Source organism: Mytilus californianus, unplaced genomic scaffold, assembly GCF_021869535.1.
Source record: "Mytilus californianus isolate M0D057914Y unplaced genomic scaffold, xbMytCali1.0.p SCAF_12, whole genome shotgun sequence".
In the NCBI taxonomy this organism is placed as follows: Eukaryota; Metazoa; Mollusca; class Bivalvia; order Mytilida; family Mytilidae; genus Mytilus; species Mytilus californianus.
Window position 1 is genome coordinate 28969676 of NW_026262604.1, and position 25901 is coordinate 28995576.

General features: G+C 31.5%; 1 protein-coding gene across 1 annotated transcript; it reads right to left on the reverse strand.

Moving 5' to 3' along the window:
* Window positions 1-2735: 2735 nt before the first annotated feature.
* Window positions 2736-23182, reverse strand: LOC127721651 (metalloproteinase inhibitor 2-like). Its single transcript, XM_052228433.1, has 5 exons — window positions 23048-23182; window positions 12562-12635; window positions 6123-6234; window positions 5136-5260; window positions 2736-3026 (listed from the first exon to the last, which is right to left on the reverse strand). The coding sequence occupies exons 1-5, from the start codon at window positions 23154-23156 to the stop codon at window positions 2895-2897; spliced, it is 552 nt and encodes a 183-aa protein (XP_052084393.1). The 5' UTR covers window positions 23157-23182; the 3' UTR covers window positions 2736-2894.
* Window positions 23183-25901: the final 2719 nt, after the last annotated feature.

A 25901-nucleotide genomic window follows, 5' to 3' on the forward strand; every position in this document is an offset into this window, starting at 1 on the left:
TTGTCTAACATTAAATTCATCTTGGAAGGGCATCTGTCTGATTTTTTCTTTTAATATTGTTTTTTTTTAATTCTTAGAATCGCTAAAAATCCAACTGTCTTTTGAAACAATTATTGATACAGGATTTGCTATAATGAGTGTGGAGTCTTTGAATATCGTTTGTCACTCATTGCATTGTAGTTAAGACTTTCATAAATGATGATGGGTCGCTGACTTATTTACGGATACGCCACATCCCCGTATTTAACAGAGACGTTGCGCACGATGTTGGTACGAATTCCATTTTGCTATAGATTAGCATGAAAATAAATACGTAGAATGGTCAGTTTGATAAAAATATAGTGATTTTTGGTTGAAATTATTACATTAGACTTAAAAAAAAGGAACCGAAATTTAAAATATCAAGAATTATAACACTTAATTATCCCATTTTTACGCAAAAACGTAATGTCCAACGTTACATTTTGTGTGCAAAAGATCGGAGTTCCGTTTCTTTCCTACAGTATTTTTTCTGACCATCGTAAAACTTCACAAGAGTATTGCTATCGTTCTGGTTATTCACGTGTTAAAGCAAAATCAATATCACTGAAACCGTAAACCGGAAAATGTTATTTTTGAAAACGGTCTGAAAAATGTCCAAGCATATGCAAGGTAAGCATATATCGGGTTTGTGCATTTATACCGTGAAATTGGAAAAGCTAAGAGGAAAAATATTTATGATATTTTGAATGTTTTTTTACTTTTCTCCTGGTTCATGATATTTTTTGCCGGAAACCATGCGTATTGTTTTTATTGCTATGACTTCAAAAAGTATAGCCATCTTTTCCCAACGAAATACACGCTGTTTTTCTTTACAATTGATGTTTTTACCGGCTGTATATTAAGGATGTTCGCTCCTCTTGTTTTTGAGTTTTTGCCAGATATTCGGAATCCTCTGGTTTCATCCATGTGGTACCATTAAAAAATTTTGTCCACTAACCCCTACTTTTCTTTTCATAATTTAATTAAATATAGTCTAAAATGCCATCTTTGAAAATCTTATTAAATCCTTGTTATTTTTTCATACTTTTTGACAGATAAAAGGTGCCAATGTTAAATGTATGAAAAATCTAGAGAGAATCATTTCCCGCCAAATTTTCAATGCCTTATATCTCGAAAACAAGCACATGGACCCTTCATTTTTTTATGCTTTTATAGTTCCTTTATTTATATACTATCAATTTATAATAGTTTTTTTAAAAGCTTGTTATTTTGAAATAGAGTAGCGAACATCCTTAAATAAGCACAGTTAGATCCAAGAAAATAAAACTTGGCGGTAAAAGTTTTTTTCTTTTTCTTTTTAAACAATATAGTGTTTAACATTTTTTCGATAGATAGCAAGATGTTTATATCGTTTCAAAAAGTATAGCCGTTTTGTCCCAACGTTCGCAAAACGTAATTGATGTCATGCTCGGGTTTTTACTTTTATATCATAATTATTTGTTTCCAGTTTAATTCGAATGAAAATAAAAATATAAGTTATAATATAACAAATGTAGGATAAAGGAAAAGTTTAAGTTTAAATTCAAATGTTAACCAAATGAGATTGATATAAAAAATATCGGGATCTTAGTTTTTTTTCAGCACATTCATGACATTCGTTTTATTCAAGGAACGTTGTCTATCTGCAAGTTTTGAATCATCAAAAGCAAAATGCATAATTTTTTTGTTAATACAATAAAATAGAGAAAAACCATTGCTGGCTATTATAACAAAACAAAGGATATGCATAATGCCACAAAAATACGTAAATGAGAAAAACATGAATCTAAAATGTTCAACTACCTAGAAATTTTGCGACAAAGAAAGCACCGGGAAATGATAAAATATAGAAAGGAAACGGAAACGGAAAGAAATGCAACAAAAGGAGTATGTATAAACATGCATTAAAAGGGAAAATAAAATCAAAATCTAATTTATATAAAAAGAAATCTGTATAGATTTGGAAATTAATGTATGATTCATTAATGCGAACTGCTGCCAAAAGTAAAATGATCAATTATGGCCTGGAAAGACTGACAACTCCTATAAATGAATATTCATTAAAAAATATGTGTACGAACACTTTGAGTTTTATTTGTTAAACTATGCATTTTCATACAAACCGAAATCGGTTACCAAATTCACAACAGTAAATTGACATCATCTATTATAAGCTTGAACGCTTGAAACGTTCTTTGAAATCGTCGAAATCGCTTCATTATGCGGAACGTCGTTTAACGCTAAGTAGTACCAACATCGTGCGCAACGTCAAAGCGAGATCGTATCTAGCTATAAAACGGAACTTCGAATGCCTATGTCAAAAAATAAAAATGTCAACTAATAGAAATAGATTAAAGACTTCCATGAAAAATTCGAAATGGAAGTCTTTTTTCAAATGCCAAAATCAAAAGCTTAAACACATAAAACGAAGGAAAAATAACTGTCATATTCCTGACTTGGTACACGCATTTCCTTACGTATAACATGGTGAATTAAACCTTATTTTATAGCTAGCTAAATCTCTCACCATTCACATCTTAATGTCAAACAACAAGTTCGTGTGGAAATGTGAATAGTTTTATTCAACAAGAACTTTATTTGCTAAACATATTGAAAAGCAAATTCTTAGCATAATACAGTTTACTGCTTTATCATTTAGAAAAAAAGGTAAATCAAATAGAAGATATGTTACAAAAATACATAAACAGTGAACACAAGATATGTTAAATAACCTTCAAAAATAACAAAGCGGTGACCTCAATATTCATTTTTTAATATATTGTTACCAATCCGATAAAAAAAAATTAAGCAACATGTCATCATATTTTTTTTATCACTAACAATAACTATGTTAATCTATTGCGTTAAATCATTCAACGACAGGACTGCCATTTACATCTCCCACGTGTGTTCTTTGAACAAATAGCATTTGTTGAGCATCCCCGAGTGGCACGCCCACAACGCAGTCGTCCTCTTCGTGTGTCATCGTCCCACATGTAAGGTATCTGTACAGAAAAACAAAATTAGATGTTACATAGAGCTAACACGGTTTACAATCTGCAATGTCATATTTTATGATAGAGTCTTCAGGAAAGATACTTCATTTTATTTTCATATCACTTTAAATAATATCTACCACCCGAATCTTTACAATGGCCACACAATGCATACATGTGTATATCTATACTACAAAAATAACGAGGTCTAATTGTTAGCCGGCATGACGTAAAAACGACGAATCAAAGAATTCAACTTTATATATAACTAATATAGGACAGTGGTGTTGTTTAAAAATTATACCAATAATTAACAAGTTCCGGGTCGAATCCGATACCGATACCAATAGAATATATACCATGTAGTTTCCGGTTGTTGTTTTCATGTTACCTTCTGTAAATCCCTCCTCTATCAAGAGAACCTGGTATTCTTCAAATAGTTGTTTTATATCTAAGTTACACTAAAGTACACTATTTAACAAGTCGGTTTTCTTCCACCTCAATACCAAGATTAATTTTAGAAAACAAATTGTATTTAGTTTGTAGTACGTGTATTGTAGTAAAAAAACAGGACGGGTTCAAACAGAGAGATTTTGAAAGCAGAGAAATCTGTTCACCTTATAATCAGCATGACTTTATGAGATGACAATACGAATACTATAAATTCAGGCTAAAAAATAAAGACATAGGTACTTTGATTCAAACGCGGGCACGCGATGTCGTGGGTGTGTTCTAATATATTATCATATATAGGAACATATGTCGCGTCAATATTTATGTGACTTCCTGACCTTGACTTGAAAAGTAAAGATAAAGTCATTTATAATATATTATCAGCCATCTGTGACGATATCGATATCAGTCAAGGTTGCTGAGAATTTATCAACCCTAACAGAAAACAACCGTAATGATATTAATATCAGTTAGTTAAGCTCTAATATTAAAACCTGTGTTTAAGGTACATTTACTAGTATATAATAAAGAGTGTATTATATGATATTTCAAATATCACAAACTGCAACAACCTTTAACCAATACAATCCTACGAGCAGAGCTCTTGGGAAATCTATTAGTTCTATTTTTTAATACGGAGATGATATTGAAAAGGTCATTTTAAATCATTTGTTAGTATCTTATTATAATACAGTTTTGTACTGTGAATGTAGTGGTCAAGTCGCCAACTCAATGTAAATTGATTGTATTATTTTTATTTTTTGTTTTGGTTATTTTCATCAATGGTTGTAAGAGCAATACAATTTCAAACCTTAATATGCTGTACAAATATGAATTTTATTCTCCTAAAAATCTGGTTTTTGATATACTTATAAACATACACGCAACTTTATTTCCTTTCTAAAAGTAAGGAAATGTGTTGCAAAGCAGGCATTGAATTTATAAAACTTGGGACACATCTACAGTGTATATTCATTTGAAAAAAAAATTGTTCACGCCAATTTCTTTCGAAAATGCATGCACCACGCCAGGAATATCTGAGTTGTATTTGTGATCTCTGTAGTTGAAGATTCCAGTTTGTAAGTTAGATTTCTGTTTAAATGTATTTGAACCTTGTTTTAATTGATAATTTTTATGTTTACATATTTTTGTTGTCAAATAATGTTATTTTCATTGGCGTATTAAGTGTAAAAACCTTAATGATGTTCGTTTCTCAGTTTCAAAACAACAAGCTTTTTAAAAGACTGCTATACATTAATAGTATGTATGTAACGGAACTTAAAAAGCAGAAACAAACAGGACAGGATCGTGTCTTTGTGTTTTGTTTTTTTTTTTTTTTTGTTGTTGTTGTTGTTTTTTTTTTTATTTATAAATCAGTTGAAAGTTGGATGGAAAATGATGCTCTCTAAATCGGTAATACCTCTAAACAACAGAATCTTTTTTTTTTCGATAACTATGGGGAAAAAAACAAGGATTTTAGCAGTTATAAAAAGAAATTTTTAAGCTATAAGTAATAAATTGATGGAAAAAAATTAGAGGGTTTGCAGTGCCAAATTTGTTTTGGTACTACATGGATAAACTAGTGGATTCCGTATATATCTAAAAAAAGTCAAAAAGAAGAGTAGCGAACATCCTTAATATAATTAACATTTTCTAGTATATTACCTTGCAGTCACAGTTACTGAAATATCCCCCTGAGAGGCCTCTCATCAATGTTAAGCTTATTTCGTTTTCTTCGGCAACAAGGTCGCAAAAGTTTATATTCATCGGTGCACCATCAAAGGAGTTCGCTGTAACATTAACAAAACATGTAAAAGTTTTCATCGAGTAGAAAGGTAGAAAGCAAGATGTGTTTATTCAAATAAAAGACGATGCATACTGATTATGTAATATTCAAACAAAACTGTTGTTCTTCAGCCTGTCTTAAGGAAATATCCGTTATAATTTTGAAAAAAAAAAATCAAAAATCGACAGTATTTAAATTCTAATTGCCAAAGGATCACCGAAAAAGTACTCATCTTTGAAATTGGCATTTCTAGATGAATCTTTTTCATAAAAAAAAATAATAATGCTTCTTTGTATTTTAGTAAATCCTTTTTTAAAGATGCTTTCCATATTCAAATAATATCAAAGTAAGGAGATGTGATATGATTGTCAATGATGCAACTGTCAATCAGAGTTCAAATGACGAAGACATAAGCAATAATAGGTCACCATAAGGCCTTGAACAATGAGAAAAATCCATACTGTTCTATTTAGAATATATTGTTAATAATGATATCAGGGTTTTGTGAAGGACAGGAACCAGTTCACATGTGGATCAAGCTTAAGGGTACGGATAACCTTTACAAATTCTTTAAAAAAACAATGACGGTATGAAATGTCTTTTCCTTGGTTATAAAGTTAATCGTATGTCGTATACGTGGAGCAGAGGATCATTTAACCGTTACCATTCCTTAATATTGTTCGAACTGTACTCCATGACATTTTTTTTACAAAAGGAATAAGTCTTTTAAGTGGTTGTATATTTGTTTGACGTTTTTTTTTTTTACATTCCTTTAAAGTTTACAATTTCAGGATATTAATTTTTTCGAACTCGAACTAGCACTTCAATTTTCAAAATAAACCTCTTTATCAATTTTCTAAACTAACCTGTCATTATATATATTTTCCCAGTGTCAAGAGTTATTGGCCCACACTTCGAAGACTCCATTGGTGTTGTAAGTATTCGGTTGTTTGACAAACTATCTAGTACATCCTCTCCCTGTAATTAAATATGCCAACAATCAGCCATTAAAATTTATTGGATATATTATAATTTGATTGATTAATTGTTATTCGTTTGACGTTCAGTGGCAAATATTTCATGCATATTCATGAAAAAACAAATGAACAATTAATACAATAGGTGAGTTTTGAACGGTGAGTCGATCTTGAAGAAGGGCGGGAAACTTGACTTGGTTCTTTTGAGATTAGTCATAAAGTAAGGAAGTAAGTAATCAATTAGATAATGGTTTGCACAGATGTACAAAATAAAAAAAAACTATAAAATCGGATGAGCTCTTAAGGGTTTACCATCAATGACTACAATGTCGGTAAAAGATTAAAGGCACAGATCATTCATTGTTTGTGCGGTGGTGGGGGAGGGGGTGCATTATTTTTCGTTAGACGAACACTTTTTCAATTTAATTAAGGATGTTTGCTACTCTGTTTCAAAATAACAAGTTTTTTAAAAGACTGTTAAACATTGATAGTATACATATATATATATATATATATATATGAGTCTAAAAGATTGTGTAACAATACCGATAAATAGATTGAAAACAAAACACTAAAAAGTGTTGAATATCATCGCACAAAGATGGAAAAACTGAACAGATGATATAAATTAATCATCTGTTCAGTTTTTCCATCTTTGTGGGATGATATTCAACACTTTTAGTGTTTTGTTTTCCATCTATTTATCGGTATTGTTACACAATCTTTTAGACTCATATAATTTTCCCTGTTTGTGTAGTATTGTCAACTTTGATGATCCAATACCTATTAAGTTTACTGGTTGGTAGATTCTTATAGAGTCTATATATATAGTCAAATGCGTTTTGTTAAAATATACTTTTTCACTTTTTTGGTCTTTTGGAAAATGTTGTTTGTGCTGTATTTAGACCCCTCTATCAAGAAATTTGTTTTGCATGCACACGTATAAAAATTGCGGTTTTTATCTAACGCAATCATAGGTTTGAACGTCGTTTTCAATTTAGACTTGTTTATATTTTTTCGTTTGGGCTTGTATTATATTTTCCTTCGGGTTTATATGATCCGTTCATCCTATTTCGACTCTTTAAAATTCAAGAGTCTATCCTAAATTGAGGTAAATTTTATGGCCTTCCAAATACTGTTTCGATCCCTAACATCACTGAAGAGACATTAATTGTCGAAATCCGGATATGGTGTACTAATTTTTGCACCTTTTGTTTGCGGTATACCATCTTTTCCGCAAGTTTATTGTTTTCTGTTTGGTATTAGATATTAATCTTTAAATATCCATTTTGTTACATCTTGTGATCCGTTTATTTGGCAATCGCCAATGGCAGTCAGCAGGGTTTAAGAACATCAGTTGTTCGACCTGTTAGTCAAATGCGTTTTGTTAAAATATACTTTTTCACTTTTTTGGTCTTTTGGAAAATGTTGTTTGTGCTGTATTTAGACCCCTCTACCAAGAAATTTGTTTTGCATGCACACGTATAAAAATTGCGGTTTATATATATATATATATATATATATATATATATATATACAAGTCTAAATTGAAAACAATTATATATATATATAAGAGAATTGAAAAAAATCAAAATGGCTTTTTGAAGAAAAGAGGCGAAAATACCAAAGGGAAATTTAAACTCATTAGTCGAAAATAAACTGACAATGCCATGGCTAAAAACGAAAACGATGAAAAAACAAACAGTACCAAAATCCCAACAACGTAAATTTAAGAGTAACATGATCCCCACCAAAAACCAGGGGTAATTTCAGGTGCTCCGGAAACGTATATGTTATAAAACTAGAACATGAATAACTGACAAAAAGTCAAAAACAAGACTTGTGAACATCTTTAAAACAAAACTTTTGTTTTCAATAACATACATATTATATGTCGAAGTCATTTTTCCTTTACATTTCATTTTTTTTTATTTATCTTCTGAAGCAATTTTTTGTTTTCAAGTAATTTAGAAACACACGATTAAATAAAATAAAATATGAATGGTCGAACCCCATATGGAATTTATTGACCCCATATATATATCGTATTAGGTCACTACCACACTGTGTAACGAATTATCTTACCGACTATCTTAACATGTGGAATTTAGACTAGTGGCCTATCAAAGTGATCAAGTCTTCAATATAAAGAACTTACTTCCATTGGTATATACAAAAACAAATGCCAACAATAACAGCTTGTTTGCTTCTAATGTGTTATCTGCATTTATTTCAATCGTTCATCATCAATTTCTTTTTTATAAAAACCTTTCAGATTTTTTTTCAACGCCGTGTTGTTTTTATAAACGGACGTTACACGTATTAGAATAAGCCCGGCCTACTAACCCCATATGAAATATACACGGTTTCAACGCGGTAGCTTTTAACAAATGATATTCCTAGAAAAGTATAGGAGGTAAGGTAAAAAGATATGAGGGGTATATATGAGGGTCTTGATGAGAAGGTCTCTCGTTTATGTATAATTCTTCAGTTTAATGTGATATGTCACTTTTCTATATTCTTACTTTTTGTCCGTTATTCTCTATTATTTACATTTCAGCACTCCATTATTCTCTATTATTTACATTTCAGCACTCCATTATTCTCTATTATTTACATTTCAGCACTCCATTATTCTCTATTCTTTATGTTTTGTTTGCCTGTTTTTCTCTATTCTATACTTTTTACCCCTTTATTCTGCAAGTTTTGTCGAGTATTCTCTATTCTGTTATTCCCATCCAGACCCTCGTCTATTTAAGTAGTACTGAATCAAATATTTACTGTATTGTGACAAAATGATTCCTTAATCTAAGCATGTAATGAATAATAATGTAATGAATGAAGAAAGAAAGTAGCTTCCTCCATAGGGAGTATATATCCTAAGTAGCTTAAATTTTTCGTCAATGTAATCAGCTGCAAAAATACGGAGGAGATGTACACCGATATAATTTTGAATTGATTTTCAGTTATGTTGCTACAAAATGAAGACCGAGGATATTCCTTCGTCAGTAATATTTGAGTGTTTAAAATAAATCAACTTATTTCCAAACTATTGATGGATGGATGGCTGCAAAACGTCCATTGACAAATTGATATGCATGTTCAGGATTGGGGAATATGTTAATGTAATATGAATATTAGCCTTGTTTTGTATTAGATCGACACGCTGAACCGGATTTATAACGTGCTAGTTCACAAGGTAATAATCCGCAGGAAGACATGTCACCTTACCCGGACACATTGTTGTGACTTCGAGCCGAACAGTATTTGATCTTACTCCTTAATGCTGCGTGCTTAGCGGAGAAGCAGCAAATACCAATTTTAAAGTCTTCGGTTGACCCGGTCGGGTTCGAATCCACGACCTCTTGCACTCAAGGCGAACATGCTACTACGAGACGACCGAGGCGGTACAAACTATTGGCAGAGTACATTGTATAACAAGTGTTATTTTTAATCAATCAAATGAAATAGAGAGACAGCAATCTGACTGAACCCCCCACCCCCGCGTACAGTAAATATTTAATGGACACAAATTGTATTTTCACTTCTCTTCTGAAAGAAATTTTTTTCTCATTAAATTTTAGAATAAAATAATTTATTTACCCCCTCCCCCTCATTACACACACACAACACATCAGTGGTCGGTGCCTAATGTAGAATTCATTTAGTTACATCATTCAGTGAAAACTGTTGAATTAACAGAAATCTAAAGAAGAGCAATGACTTGATGTATTCACTTTTGTATCTTTCTGTTTAAAATAAACTGTTATAAAATATCTTCACTCCATTTAGAGTTGAGGTACCTAGTCTCCCCAACTGATATTAGATTATAACAATAGAAGACACAAATACCGTAATGTTTTGAATAACGTGATACCTGCATTTACTTATAGCGATATATAGTAAACATCAATGAGACAGTAACTCAACAACACAAAACAATCCCCCCCCCCCAAAAAAAAAAAAAAAGAAATGTGGAGGTCATTAATGATAAACAACAATCTATCTGTTATATATATAAAGTTCTAAATTCACCTTGTCTGGAGAAGGTGCGATGCATACAATGATTTTTAACAAACACTTGTCAAATAGTAAGATATACATTAAGACAACAATTGGCAAAGTCTCTGAGTGGAACAAGCTTAAAAACAGTAGAGAATAAAACAATACACATCCAATATGTTTTTTTGTTTGCCATATTATACGTCAATATAAAATAAAAAGATGTTTGTATGGTTTTCAATTCAACAAACACCAAAGAACAAGGATAAACTTGAATATAAGTCAATATTGATCCTTTGATATATAGATATCTATGAAAGGATCTTAACTATTGTAAATCAATTAGTAGAGAAAATTAACCGCCTGATTATGGAAAAAAAAACAAGTATGACTGACGGCAAACAAAGACAATAACTACATACACATCAGCGGTTCTTTTCACACACACAAAAAAAGACTTAAGAGTAAAAATACTCGTAAGTTATACACATTTCAGTATAACTTGCGATCAATTCTAATTGTAAGAATTTTTGTGAAAAGAGTCGCTGGTTTCCGGATTGAACTAGGCGCATTAATAAGTTGCCGGGTTTGACATTTGTGTACGCAGTAAGCGTTCAACCTTCCCCTAATCTGGTTTAACAAATCGTCGTGTGAATCTTGTAGTGTCCTCTTTTGATAATGCTTTATTTATCTAAAATGCTTGTCTATTTAAAAAAAAAAAAAAAAACAACAACAAAAAAAACAACAAATCGAACAAAACTTATTCTTCATGTGCGTAAATTCGATTCCTATATAACTTTTTATGTCTCAGTCAAATATTTAGGATATTGCGCTTTTAAACTTAAATTAAAAATTCTACCACTATTACCAAATGGGAAATACATCATGAAGATTCAAACGACGAAGTCTAGATCAAAATCAAAACAAACTGTCAAAATCAGTTGATTTGACTCCTTAGATCAGTGTTAAGAACAAAAGCAACAAACAAAATAACACATTAAAACGAACTAAGAGTAATTGATATAAGTGAAAGCTTGTTAAAAGCCATAGTATTATCATATAGCCCTATTTCAAAAAATGAACCATGTTTACCAGACTCACTTATTTGTTCGTACACCTTCAACGAATTAAGTTTTACAAAAGTATCACATGCAGCAATAAGAAAAACGGATATTTCTTAAGAAATAGGTGATAATAAGGCCGGACTCCCGTTTGTGTTACACAACGCAACGCTTAAATTGGGGGTGGGGGGTAGGACCTTTATCGGGACTCCGGGATCGGGTGTTTTTAAGCTCGGGATTTCGGGATTGATCCTTTCGGGATCCGGGAATTCTTTTTTCGAATTTCGGGATGTCCGGATTTAATTTTTTTTAAATTCGGGACCTCGGGATTCCATGTTTTTAAATTCGGGACCTCGGGATTCTATGTTTTTAAGCCCGGGATTTCGGGATCAGGACCCCTCCTAACCCCCTTTAAATCTAACCTTTTTTAAAAGATGACTGATCCGCTTCTGAACGCATGTGTAGAATTATATTGTTGGAATGAATGCTTTATTTTGTTTTCAATTTTAATAACATTAAGGGTGCCAATTTTATTGCATCCGATGCGCATTTCGATAAGTAATGTCTCTTCAGCGATGGTTGAGGCAAATATATTTGAAATTAAAAAAAACCTTATACAAATGTTGAAGAGCCAATAAGACCAAAATGGACCAAAAGTGAATCAGAACTCCATCAAAGAATCAGCACTTAGCATGCGTGATATACATTCCTTAATCTAAAATGATTTCGATATTTTATGACAACAAATTTAAATAGAACAATACCCGTTTTTTCATGCCAGTACCGAAGTACTGGTATGCTATATTAAGCAACTGTAATAAAACAGTACAGACTGCATAAAGGAGGATGTGGATTGGGGTCTACAGGATAGAGATAAATGGGCGAAAAATGTACCGAAAAAATAAAGAATAGAGAATAATGAGGGGCCTGATGAGGGGGTGTCTCATCACGATTCACGAGTTGATTTTTTTGTCAATCACGATTCACAGAAAATAAATTTCCATGATCACGGATCACGAAAATATAAAAAAAAAAATCTACAGAAAAATAGATCACGATAGCGAAAAAGCGCCGATCACGAAGAACGAAAATAACCCATCAGGCCCCTCAATAATGGGGTGCTAAAATATAAAAAGAGAGAATAATTGGCAAAAAGTATTAAGAATAGAGAAAAATGGCCTAAAATGTTAAAGAATGCAAAAATGAAGGACCCCCTTCCCATTCCAGGCCCTAATAAAGTGAAGACATACTGTAAATATTTTTACCTTATAGATTGTATCAATAGAAATGTTGAATTCTCCAATATGTTCATCTTGATCCTCTATTCTCGCTTTCATAACTGTAAAATATAAAACAGAAGGTTATCATGATTCGTTATCAATGTGGTTTTGACCACAAACCGCGCTGCACATATTTTATGTCGCGCAAATATTGCTGTTCTCTATGTCAAAGTCACAGTGAGGCCTTTGATATGGAGCAAAAACACTCTCACTTCACTGAAGTTTCAGACGTCCCCTAGCACCGCTTTGAGTGGAATTCTTTGCAATCTGATTATCACGCCACAATTGTGTGTTAACTTTACAAGTTTAATTTCGGAAGCCAAGGTTGACAATGTCTTTTCGAGGGGTAACAATCTGCTTTCATCCTCTCAGATATGTGTTATTTAATTTATTATACTAAATGTTCTGTTATTACTGTCGATTAAATTTCAAATTCAAAGTAATAAACTATGACGTCTTGTACATAACAACCATCCGTATTTAATAAAGCGCACACTTGATCAAGCGTCTCCGTGAAGGGTAATAGAGTATTTGCCATATGACAGAGTCGTATTTAATAAAGAGCACACTTGATCAAGCGTCTCCGTTCAGGGTAATAGAGTATTTACCATAGAATAGAGTAAATTAACACCCTCGTATAAGCCAATCAAAATATTGCATTTTTACGTGAAGTATAATAAATTCAAGCGGTATTCTTGCAAAATTGCCCATGGAAATGAAAATAGAAAGAAAGATGGTACTATTTTATGCGCAAGTATTTCCGATATTTTGCGACAGACATCTTATAGTTTCCCATAGAAATATTTCATATATGGTTTCCCATCAAAATAAATTGACGACGACTTTAGTCAGCTGCATATGTTATCGGCCAATGGGCAATAACAAATTTTCTTATTTTAACTTTTTAATAAATATCTTGCAAAATATGTAGGCATATGATCCTTTGTTTTTCTGTTATATTAATGCTAACAATATTATTGATCAAACATTTTTATTTCAAAGAGGCATATCAGCTTTTGAGATATAAACTTTAAAAAAAAGTTCAATATACATTGCATTTCAAAGAGACATACCTCCTCTAAAAATAATACAGCATGCAGCACTGATTTTCGAACTCACACCAGACATTGCTTAGATAAATCTATGATATGATATAATTTTCATAACAATCCTACAAAATCAGGGTGGGAGAGTGCTTACGATGCAATTTTCTATAAAATTAAGATTTCAAAGCGGCATTATTCTTTTAAAAATAGTTGTTTGGCACTTATTTTCACTTATATTTATTGTCCTAGATATTACTTATATAAACTTTTGATATGAATTTTATAAATATCTTGCAGCATTTGTACAGCGCGCTTACATTGTAAGTTACTTTAGAATTGACATTTCTAAGGGACAAAAATAATTGATCTGCCCTGATTTTCGAACTCGTTTGAGACATTGCTGATTTAACCTTTGATATAAATTTTTATAAAAAAGCTGGCAAGAATTTCACACATGAGAGCGCGTACAAGACCGTACATGAGGAGGACAACACGCATGACGGTTGATTTAATATCCTTTTCTAAACAAACATGAATGCATATACATACATTCAGAATACCACAGTTGAACTCCAGTTATCCTATACCTGAGCCACAGTAGTATATATATTTTTTAGTGTGTGCCTAACATGCAGACATGCCAAATAAAACGTGAAAATTGCTTTTTGGAAGTTATCCTAGCTAAAAAAAGGAAATATTCTACCTCTAAAAAGGATTTTATCGATATCTTACGATAACAAGTAAGGGGTGATCAGGTGTAAGAATATAATCATTTACATTTAATGATTAAACTAAACAATGTTGAGGGTCTGGTGGGGGTATTCATTTCCTTGTTCGTTAGTTTATTTGCCATTGTTCTCTTTTCTTTATATTGTTAGTCATTATTCATGATATTTCCTGTTCTTTATTTCGAGATCCATTTTTTCTCTAATTTTTTTTTCGGCCATTATTCTACATTTTATTAACCTCATTCAGCCCCTCAATAATCGTCTGATTACGAGAAAGTCAAACAACGTTTATGAACAGTAACATGAAACTATCGAAACATGTCTTTTTGACCACATAGGAAGTAGTTATTGTACTGAAAACAAAACGATGATATAATATTAGAATTATTTCGATTTTTTTTAACCTATTTACTGTTTCATCCATCACATACATATCATTTCTCAGATCTACATCAAGTAAAATTGAGAATGGAAATGGGGAATGTGTCAAAGAGACAACAACCCGACCATAGAACAGACAACAGCAGAAGGTCACCAACAGGTCTTCAAAGCAGCGAGAAATTCCCGCACCCGGAGGCGTCCTTCAGCTGGCCCCTAAACAAATATATATACTAGTTCAGTGATAATGAACGCCATACTAAACTCCAAATTGTACACAAGAAACTAAAATTAAAAATAATACAAGACTAACAAAGGCTAGAGGCTCCTGACTTGGGACAGGCGCAAAAATGCGGCGGGGTTAAACATGTTTATGAGATCTCAACCCTCCCCCTATACCTCTAGCCAATGTAGAAAAGTAAACGCATAACAATACGCACATTAAAATTCAGTTCAAGAGAAGTCCGAGTCTGATGTCAGAAGATGTAACCAAAGAAAATAAACAAAATGACAATAATACATAAACAACAACAGACTACTAGCAGTTAACTGACATGCCAGCTCCAGACTTCAATTAAACTGATTGAAAGATTATGTCTTCATCATATGAATATCAGGCACAATCCTTCCCGTTAGGGGTTTAGTATCATACCATCATAACATATATGAGAAGAACATAACCCGTGTCATGCCAACAACTGGTTTTTAAATAAATGTGTTTAGTGCCGATGCAAAGACCCTATAAGTGAATCAATATTAACGCCAAAATATGCAATCTTTAATGCCTTGACAACAGTATCGTAACTATATCCCTTCTTGATAAGTCTATTTAAAGGTTTTGTTAGTTTCAGAGGTGAATACTGACATTTTTGTGCTTTATAAAGAATATTTCCATAAAAAATTGGATGTGAAATACCTGAACGTATAAGAAGTCTGCATGTTGAGCTATATTTACGAATGATGTCCTTATACCGATGATAAAATTTAGTAAATGTTTTGACTAGTTTGTGATATCGAAAACCCTGGTGTAATAATTTTTCAGTAATACATAAATTTCTCTCGTTAAAATCTAAAACATTGTTACATACACGAGCGAATCGTACAAGTTGAGATATATAAACACCGTAAGATGGTGACAAGGGAACGTCACCATCTAAAAATGGATAATTAACGATAGGAAATGAAAAATCATCTCTTTTATCATATATTTTAGTATTAAGCTTTCCGTTAATGATATAGATATCAAGATCGAGGAAAGGGCAGTGGTCATTGTTAGTATTAGCTTTATTTAAAGTAAGTTTAACAGGATAAATTTCTTTAGTATACATACTGAAGTCGTCATTATTGAGAGCCAAAATATCATCCACATATCTAAAAGTATTATTAAATTTGTGTATCAGATGTTGTTTCGATGGGTCTTTACTGATTTTTGTCATAAATTGTAACTCATAGCAATACAAAAAAAGGTCCGCAATAAGTGGTGCACAGTTAGTCCCCATTGGAATTCCGATAACCTGACGATATACGGAATCTCCAAAGCGAACAAAAATGTTATCTAGTAAAAATTCAAGGGCATATATAGTATCAAAGCATGTCCAATTGACATAGTTTTTTTGTTTATTGCTACTAAAAAATGACCTAAAAGAGTTTGAACATATATATTCACATTCTGACTTTTTAAATGCCCATTTAATTAGGTGTGTGAATTTTTTCTTAATGAGAATGTGAGGCAATGTGGTATATAGGGTAGAAAAATCAAAACTTTGAACAGATTCCAAATCACCAATATATGCATGCAATTTATCAAGTACTTCCAACGAGTTCTTGACACTCCAAAAGTAATTAATTCCACTATTTTCGAAGGCCTTATTTGAACAATTTATTATCAGGTTTTTGATTGTACCAAGTGTACTGGTAAGAAGAATAGACAATTTAGTAGTGGAACAATGGCTTGAAGACGAAATGAATCTATATTTGTAAGGTATTTTGTGTAGCTTCGGAAGCCAATACATAGTTGGGACTTTCATTGTATTTGGTTCTGCTTGTAAAGCGGTAGCTAAAAGTTTATGTTTGTTACAGATGTCGTTTTCTGAAAATGGAGTCAGTTGGAATGTTGGTGAATTGGTGATTTCTTTTTTCAGAACCTCAATGTAAAATTTACGTCAAACAATAATAATATTATTAGCAGCTTTATCGGCCGGGACAAAAACAAATTCCTTGGCTAGTTCTTTTAGTTTATGTTTGATACGAGAAATAGGTTTATTGTGGTTATTGTTAAGAGTAAAATGTTCTTTAAAATGTTTAATACGTATATCAACTATGTTCATTACTGATTTAAAAAAAAGAGTCCAAAGATTTTTTGTCAGCTTTTTCCCGTTTTATCCATTTCAAACAGTAAGTATGGAGTGAGTCGTGGATGATATTACGACACTCATTCCAATTAATAATTGACGGGGGACGATATTTAGGTCCTTTTCTGAGGAATGATTTTAACTCTTGGTCTTGAACGATGTTAAGATCTCCTGTTATAACATGGGAAATGGGTCCATAAATGTATTCGGAATTACTGCAATTACATGAAGTAGGTGTATTTTCACTGATATTAACATCTTTACACAATTGGCTATAATTAAACACAAATTTCCGGATAGATTTCTTGTAAATATAACAAATAAGAGGGAGCTCAGTATTATCAAAATATCCCGGAATTTGTTCTTTAACAGAATGGTCGTTAAAAATACCGGCAATATTTACAAAATCAAAACCTTTATTGACATATTTAATTTTAATAAACTGTTTTTTATGATCTTCAGGGCGATCAATTTTAGGAAACAGTTTAGAATAACAATATGCCATTATAATTTGAACGATTTCATACTTAGGACTGCTATATGAAATATATATATATATATATGAAATTGTGTTGCAATCCTCTAAAATTTTATTTAACTTATTAACCGACTATATATTAAAGGACTATATCACCTGCAATTCACAATATGAGTGAGCGTAGCGAACGAGCTAAACAAATCTTCAGATCGTGTCAAGTATCTAATATTTTGATTGTTGCACGAAAGTGTTCAACCAACAGCTTATATTATCTTTGATGAGTTTACAGAGCACATTTTTTTTTCTAGTAGTAGCGATTAGCGAGCACATTTTGATCCTTTTTTCAAAATTATGTGTCGTTTCTTTTAATTAGTTTCCTTCTGTTCGAAGCTGCACTGTGCACGTTTTTTATTGTGTGTTTTAGTTTAATGACATTATGTCTAAAGACTATTCGGCCTGAACATGCATGAAATACTTGCCACTGGACGTTCGGCAACAATCAATCTAAATAAACAAATGGGGAGTTATGTCCCCACGTAAAACGAGTTAAACCCCACAACATTGTGTGTTTATATAAATTCATCCTATCTGGACCATGTGTTGTTCGCTGTTGTTTATCTTTGTTTGTACAACATTGTGTGTCTATACAAACTCATCCTATCTGGACAGTGTATTGTTCGCTATTGTTTGTATTTGTTTGTACAACATTGTGTGTCTATACAAATTCATCCTATCAGGACAGTGTATTGTTCGCTATTGTTTGTATTTGTTTGTACAACATTGTGTGTCTATACAAATTCATCCTATCTGGACAATGTGTTGTTCGCTGTTGTTTGTACTTTTTTTGTCGGGGTAGGGTAGTTGTTGGTTGATGTTATTTTTATGATTCCTGTGATCCTTATCATCAATTTTTTATTTACATCTTCTACTAGCCAACATGAAGAAGACCTAATAACATTTGTTTAGCTATCTTTCTGTAGTAGCGAGCTCATTTTGATCCTTTCATCCAAATATGTGCCGTTTTTTGTTTATTGCCTTGTTCTGGTTAGTTGTTGTTCTGTTGGAAGTGCAGGGTTTGTACTGTGTTTTTAGGGAACTGATATGACATATGGGGCAATATGCGCAATTGTTTCTACATAGGCGGTAATGGTAACGTTTTCTTCTCTAGCTCAGTCCATATCGTAAACTTGGATATGTATGATGGCTCGTTTCAAAGCTGAGACATTTTCACATATGTGGTTAAATTTTCGGGGTACGAAGTGTGATTCATTTTTCCGTAAATTAGCATACCCCGAAAATCCTTTCGTGATGCGGCTCTTCATGGTAAAAAATCCCTTTTTTCACACAATAATTTCTTTGAAAATTTAATACTTTGAATACATTTAATAACTCCATAGTTTTTACACATTTATTCTATGGTCCTCTACTTTCCAGATCAACACAAATGGTTAAGCTCAGCCACTTGTTAAAAATTGAAACATGTCCAATATCACTACACAGAGATTTTTTGTTTACACACAACTTTTGTGTTCCTCAATTGGAGGCGCATTGGGGATATTGACCCATATGGTCTAGAAATAATTGTTTTTACATTTTTTACAAGCAAACCCTATTAGATGGTGTGCCAAAAATATATAGAGTAGACAATAAGGGGCAAAATAAATGAAGCATAGAGAAAAATGGTCTAAAAATTAGAGAATCAAGAAACGAAGGAACCTTTGATCTTGTTATTAACACATTTTCATGAAATTATGGCCTTAAATTTCAAGTTAATACAACTTGTTTAATTGTCCATTATACTTATGTAAAATACTTGTAACAGGGTTCTTGGACGGAATAAAAGGATTCGTCAAGTTTAAAGATATTTTATTTATACGACATAAATAAATAGATAACCCATGTATATGGTACAAAGGTCTATCTCTTATTTGGAAACATCACCAGATCATAATTACATCAAGATATTCTGGTCCTGATTAATATGAAATTAGTGTCCAGAATATAACTAATATAAATAACTTAAATATGGCTGCTGTAATATATATCTTTCTCTCTCAAGGTATTCAAAAAGTGTGGTAAAACTTTGAACTCAGTGACTATGACCAATAGAATTCAAGATAATATGACACATGACTGACTGACTAATGAACCAGAAAAATAGAGTAGAACTACAGTACTAAGAAGATATAACATACCAAGAAAATAAGATTGCATAAGAGAATAGAAGAATTGATGAACTCTTAAAATACATATAATAAATTTACTTATTAATATTAATTATTCTGAAGAAAACAAATTAATGTAAAACTCTCTACCACATACTAACTTAAATAGAGACAATATTTCAATATATTTGTAGTTTTATAAGATATGTATTTTGGAATTGCAAAAGAATGTACATGGAATATGATTTATTTTAAAACATGCAAGATTATGTAAGAGGATCTGGATGGGGTCCTTCATTTCTGTATATTATTTAATTTTCTAGGTCATTTTTCTGTATTCTTTATATTTTTTCCCCATTATTCTGTATTGTTATATTTTTTTGCCCGTTATTCTCTATTCTTTATATTTTAGCACCCCATTATTCTCTATTCTTTATATTTTAGCCCTATTTTTTTTTGCCATTTATTCTGCACATTTTGCTCATTATTCTCTATATTCTTCAAACTCCATCCGGACCCTCATGTAAGATCAGGTTTTAATTTCTATCACCCAGCATTGCTTTACACTTTCTAAATAAAACATCTTGTTTACTCTTTTGTTTTATCATCATTTGTTTCAGGTGGCTCGGGTGTCTTCTTCCATCTTGGATTCTGAAGTAGCAGATAACGTTGGTCTAGATTTTTGATTAAATGAGCAAATTTTTAGAGTAGTATGCAATTTATGTGTAAGACTTTTGATATAATTATAGAAAATTGTATGTTTTATCATAATTATTGCTGTAATTTCTCAGAAACACCTTATTTGTGTTTTTTAATTTGTTTTCAACTTTGCCAAATAAGGGGTGATAACTCCGATAAAGTCATTTTTATAGTAGAAAGTGTTGTGAATTTAACTATTTTAATCTGTAGCAAGAAAACAAGTTCGGTGACCCCATATTATTTTTCTTATCTGAAAGCATGTTATAAGAGCTATCTTCTCACATTATATCCGAAAGTTCTATCAGGTAGTTTTCTTTTTATCACACAAAATTTGATTTTCCATGCATTATCTATACAAAATCTGACAATTTTGCACTACCTGTAGCATGAAAAAAGTCCGGTGACCCATACTTTTTATCATATTTTTGAAAAAAGCATGATAAATACTTCATTTTGACAAATTATTAAAAAATTCTATCAATTTTAATTAAGACACCCTAGCCAAAAAAATCTTTCCATTAAATATGATGGATAGTAAAATTGAGAATGGAAATGGTGAATATGTCAAAGAGACAACAACCCGACCGAAGAGCAAAAAACAGCCGAAGTCCACCAACGGGTCTTCAACACAGCGAGAATAATGCTATTGAAGATAAACATAAGTTAAATATAAAAATGGAAACATCTTACAAACAGAATATATACTTAGTACTTTGACACGTTTTTTGTGTTGTTCTATTTTATTTTACAGGTTCTTTTTTCTGGTCCCATACCCAGTGGAGTTGTTTTAGCACGTATTACAAGTACATCATCTGTTGAGCAATAACCGACACAATCGAAACAAAAAAAGTACAATGTAAAACAAATGTAAATTAATTAAATGTCAGATATATGAGGGTGTGGATAGGGGTTTACAGAATAGAGAATAATGGACATATAGTATAAAGAATAGAGAAAAAATGGACCAAAAAATTAAGAATAGAGAATAATGAGGTGCTAAAATATAAGGAATAGAAAATAGTGGGCAAAAACTATAAAAAATGGATAAAATGGCCTAAAAAATTAAAGAGTACAGAAATGAATGCCCCCCACCCATCCAGACCCTATCCACTTAAAGGTACATACACCTATCTATTGATCATAATAGCCACAAACGTGTGTCGGTCTTCACTATGTCTGTATTAAGCTGTTGAGCTCTTCGTTAAATCCATAATAGATTGATTTGTATTATCAACTAAACTAAGACTTATCTCCGACATCATAATATTTATCAGAAATTGATCACTTGAACTAGAACTTATTAGGTTTTCTTCAAGTAAACACAAATATTTCCATAATAAAAACTACACAAAAAAACTCGGTGAATAACTTATGATATTTTCCTGATATAGGTATGATATATAAAAAGGATCACAGAGTCGAAAGAAGAAAACAGATAATGATCAGTAAACGCGATATATCGACTACTTGTAGTATTGGAGGACGGGATTACTTATTTTTTAATTAGCATTGTATGTGAAATCGTGCTTAATATAACAAATGTAAGAGGGTCTGGATTTGATCCTTAATTTCTGTATTCTTCTAATCTTTAGGGAATTTTTCTTTATCTTTAAAAAAAATAACGCTTATTCCGTAAAAATTCTCATGTATATGATTTTACTATAATAATTATTTACTTTTTTGTAAGAAAGAGATTTCTTTATTCTGTACATCGTTCTTTTCTGTAATCAGTATAGTTTTACTAAATTCTTCCATTTTCCACAGTTATTCTTTATACTTTTGCACCCAATTATTCTCTATTATTTATACATTTTTGATATTTTTTTCTATTCACTATTTGTATTGGCCAATATTCTCTTTTCTGTAAAACATACCCGGACCCTCAAATAAATTAAACAGAAAATGGGAATGAGATGCGGACGCAAAATCAACTTTTTATGTTGGCACATTTCGGCATAGCATCCTTAAAACCTCTAAGATTGTCCACTTCCTGTGATAAAACAATACACTATCGATGATATTTTTAAACTTTGTGTAACTTTTAATTTTTATACATGCTCTTATTATATTTTTATTTTCTAATTCATATGAATAGGACTTTGAAACTGCAATATCGTTATTTGTCAAACCATTCTCTTTAAGGATGTTCGCTACTCTGTTTCAAAATAATAAGCTTTTTAAAAGACTGTTATCATTTGATAGTATATAAATAAAGGAACTAAAAAAGCAGATAAAAATGAAGGGTGCGTGTGCTTGTTTTCGAGATATAAGCCATTGAAAATTTGGCGGGAAATGATTCTCTCTAGATTTTCCATGCATTTAACATTGACACCTTTTTTTCTGTCTAAAAGTATGAAAAAATAACAAGGATTTGATAAGATTTTCAAAGATGGCATTTTTAAACTATATTTAATCAAATTATGAAAAGAAAAGTAGGGGTTAGTGGGCAAAATTTTTTAATGGCACTACATCGATAAAACCAGAGAATTTCGAATATCTGGCAAAAATACAAAAACAAGAGGAGCGAACATCCTTAATGCAACACGTACACCATGTACACATGGACAGTCGGTAAAAAACTTTTGCAAAGAAAGCAAGAAAACAAAGATTCCAGAAAACTACTTACCAATGTCAGAATAACAAACTAACTGCTGTGTATAAACTGCAGGACATCCACATTGTAAAGTGTATTTAAAAGTAGATAGAATTAAACATAAAAATATAGCGAACTTCATGATATCTCGCTCAATGTTTACCCCTCAACAATACTAACTTGATGTTAAATAAAGTATTCGAGCAATTTCCGATATTGCCAATTATTTATGACTTTAAATCATCTTACGGCGTAATAATCCATTTGGCAAATGAGAATGATTGATAAATAAATGAGCTATGTAACTGGTTCTTAATCACGTCTTGTCAGTTTCAATAATAGTTAGATTATGATTCCATTTCGCTTCTACGCTTTAGACTAATTAAGAAATTGCAAAGATTCTAAAAGCGTGCAATTTTTATGTCAGTTTAGATCTATGTTTATAATTCGTTTTAATGAATGTTATTGTTTACTATCTGTACTTTGCATTATTAATGGCAATTGTTATTATTTTTGTACTTTTGAACCGATAATATATTTTTAGAAAAGAAAAGTTTCAGTAAATTACAGAGTGTGACGCAAGTATCTTGATTTTGTGTCGGTTCAATTTATCACTACTTTAAAATGTTTAGTTATAGTGCGTTTAATTCAATATATATTGTGTTTCCAAAAGTGTCCATGGTACGGGCACTTGAATTTTTTTATTACTGTACGTGATCTATTATTAAATAATTTAAGATTACACTAATTTACTTTAAGGATGTTCACTCCTCTGTTTCAAAATAACAAGCTTTTTAAAAGACTGTTATAAATTTAAAGTATATAGATAACGGAACTTAAAGAGAAGAAAAAAATGACAGGTTCGTGTCCTTGTTTTTGAGATATAATCAATTGAAAATTTAGCGGGAAATGATTCTCTGTAGATGTTTCATACATTTAACATTGTCACCTTTTTTCTTTCAAAAACCATGAAAAAATAACAAGGATTTTATTTATAGAATAACTAATCGAAGAATTCAAATAGAGAAAAATATTAAACGAGTGACCGAACAACACATTAATTCACGAATGCGCGTAGCGCATGAGTTCATTATCAGTGTTGTTCGGTCACGAGTTGAATATTTTTCGATATTTGAATTCTTTGATTAGTTATTCTTTTTATTACATTGGCAAATGTCTTTTTTGTGAAATTAAAGTAGAAAACGTAAGGAACTATATCTTTTTCTATGCATTCACAATTTGTTTTGATCCGACGTTATCGACGTCTTGACAACGCCTATTGTTGTATGACGTCAGAGGAGTGAAATAACCACGTTTATTTCACATGTGAAATTATCGGTTTTTATTTCACTGGGAAATCAATGTAATTCATTGCAACCAATGTAATAAAAGATTTTAAAAAACGGCTTTAAACAATTTGTAATAAAATTATCAAAAGAAAAAAAGGGGTTAGCGGGCAAAATTTGTATTGGCACTACATGAATAAAACTAGAGGATTCCTAATATCTTACATTAAAGTAAAAAAACAAGAGTAGCGAACATTCTTAACATGCATATACAATTACTTGTTAGTAATTTAATAACAGACTAGTAATTGGTAGAATTAGGAGAGAGACACGATACCAAGGGGGAAATAAAAAATCATAAGTCGAATTGAAACGAGCGATAGCGTAACCAAAAAGAAAAACGACCAAACGACAAACAACAGTCAACAAAAAAAATGAACTCATCATACCAAGCTTAACATTGTGTACGCAAGACGCGCGTTTCGTCTAAAAAAAAAAGACGCATCAGTGACGCTCGAAACAAAAAGGTAAAAAAGACCAAATAAAATACAAAATTGAAGAGTATTAAATATAGGGTAACAAGAACCCCAAAATAAAACCATGGGTGAACTCAGACACTCCGGAATGGTAAATCGTTTCTGATCAACTAATGGAACCCACCAGGTTAAAGAACAAACAGCCTATTCAGTTCTACCAGTGATTTTTCCTTAAAATTTTGTGTGAAGGTATTTCATGATTTGAGGAACAAAATATGATAAAAAAAAAATTGGGGGTCACCGACTTAGTTTTGTCACTATAGCAACCTCAGTTTCGTGTTTTCCCGAATATTAACATGATATTTGCTTGTTATTTAAACTCTCAAAAAATCCCATTATATCAAACCTACAAGCATAATTCTTGTTTCATGTTAAATAGTAGATTTGTGTCTATCAAATACAGGTTTAAGAGTTTAAGACTCTTATTGTTTTGATCTTAAAACATATGATTTATTTCATTCCCGCCAAAAATAAAACGCAAGAATGAATAACGTTTCAAGTATTAAAAAATATCTACCAGTGATTTTTTCATAAAAATTTCAAGAAGGAAAGTGCCATATGTACTCTTCAAAATAAAGCAAAAAATTATATATGTCACCGACCTTTCAAAAAAGTTATGATTAACTTTCATGTTTTTTTCTCGTTCGTTTTGAAGAAAAGAGTTGTCTTTCTTCGGAACATTGAATCTGACGTCATAGTTCAAGTTTTCCTTGCTGACGTACTGTTTGAAAAAAATTGCAAATTGGACGTTTGAAACCGAAATTTAAATTTTCAAGAATTAAGAATAACAACTATACTCACCTACTTTATTATCCGGTAATACAAGAGATCACATGTATGTATCAGGAGTCGGTTTCACAAAAAACTTACGACTAAGATTGATCGTAAGTCATGAACAATTCAGTATACTTACGATCAATCTTAGTCGTAAGTTTTTTTGTGAAACAGACTCCAGTATCAGATCTCATGATGTTTTTGCCGCACAAAATTAACCTTCAGAAACACCATCCGTCGGAATGAAAAATTGTTCGAAATAATCTTTCACGACGCTTTAAAAAGGAAAGT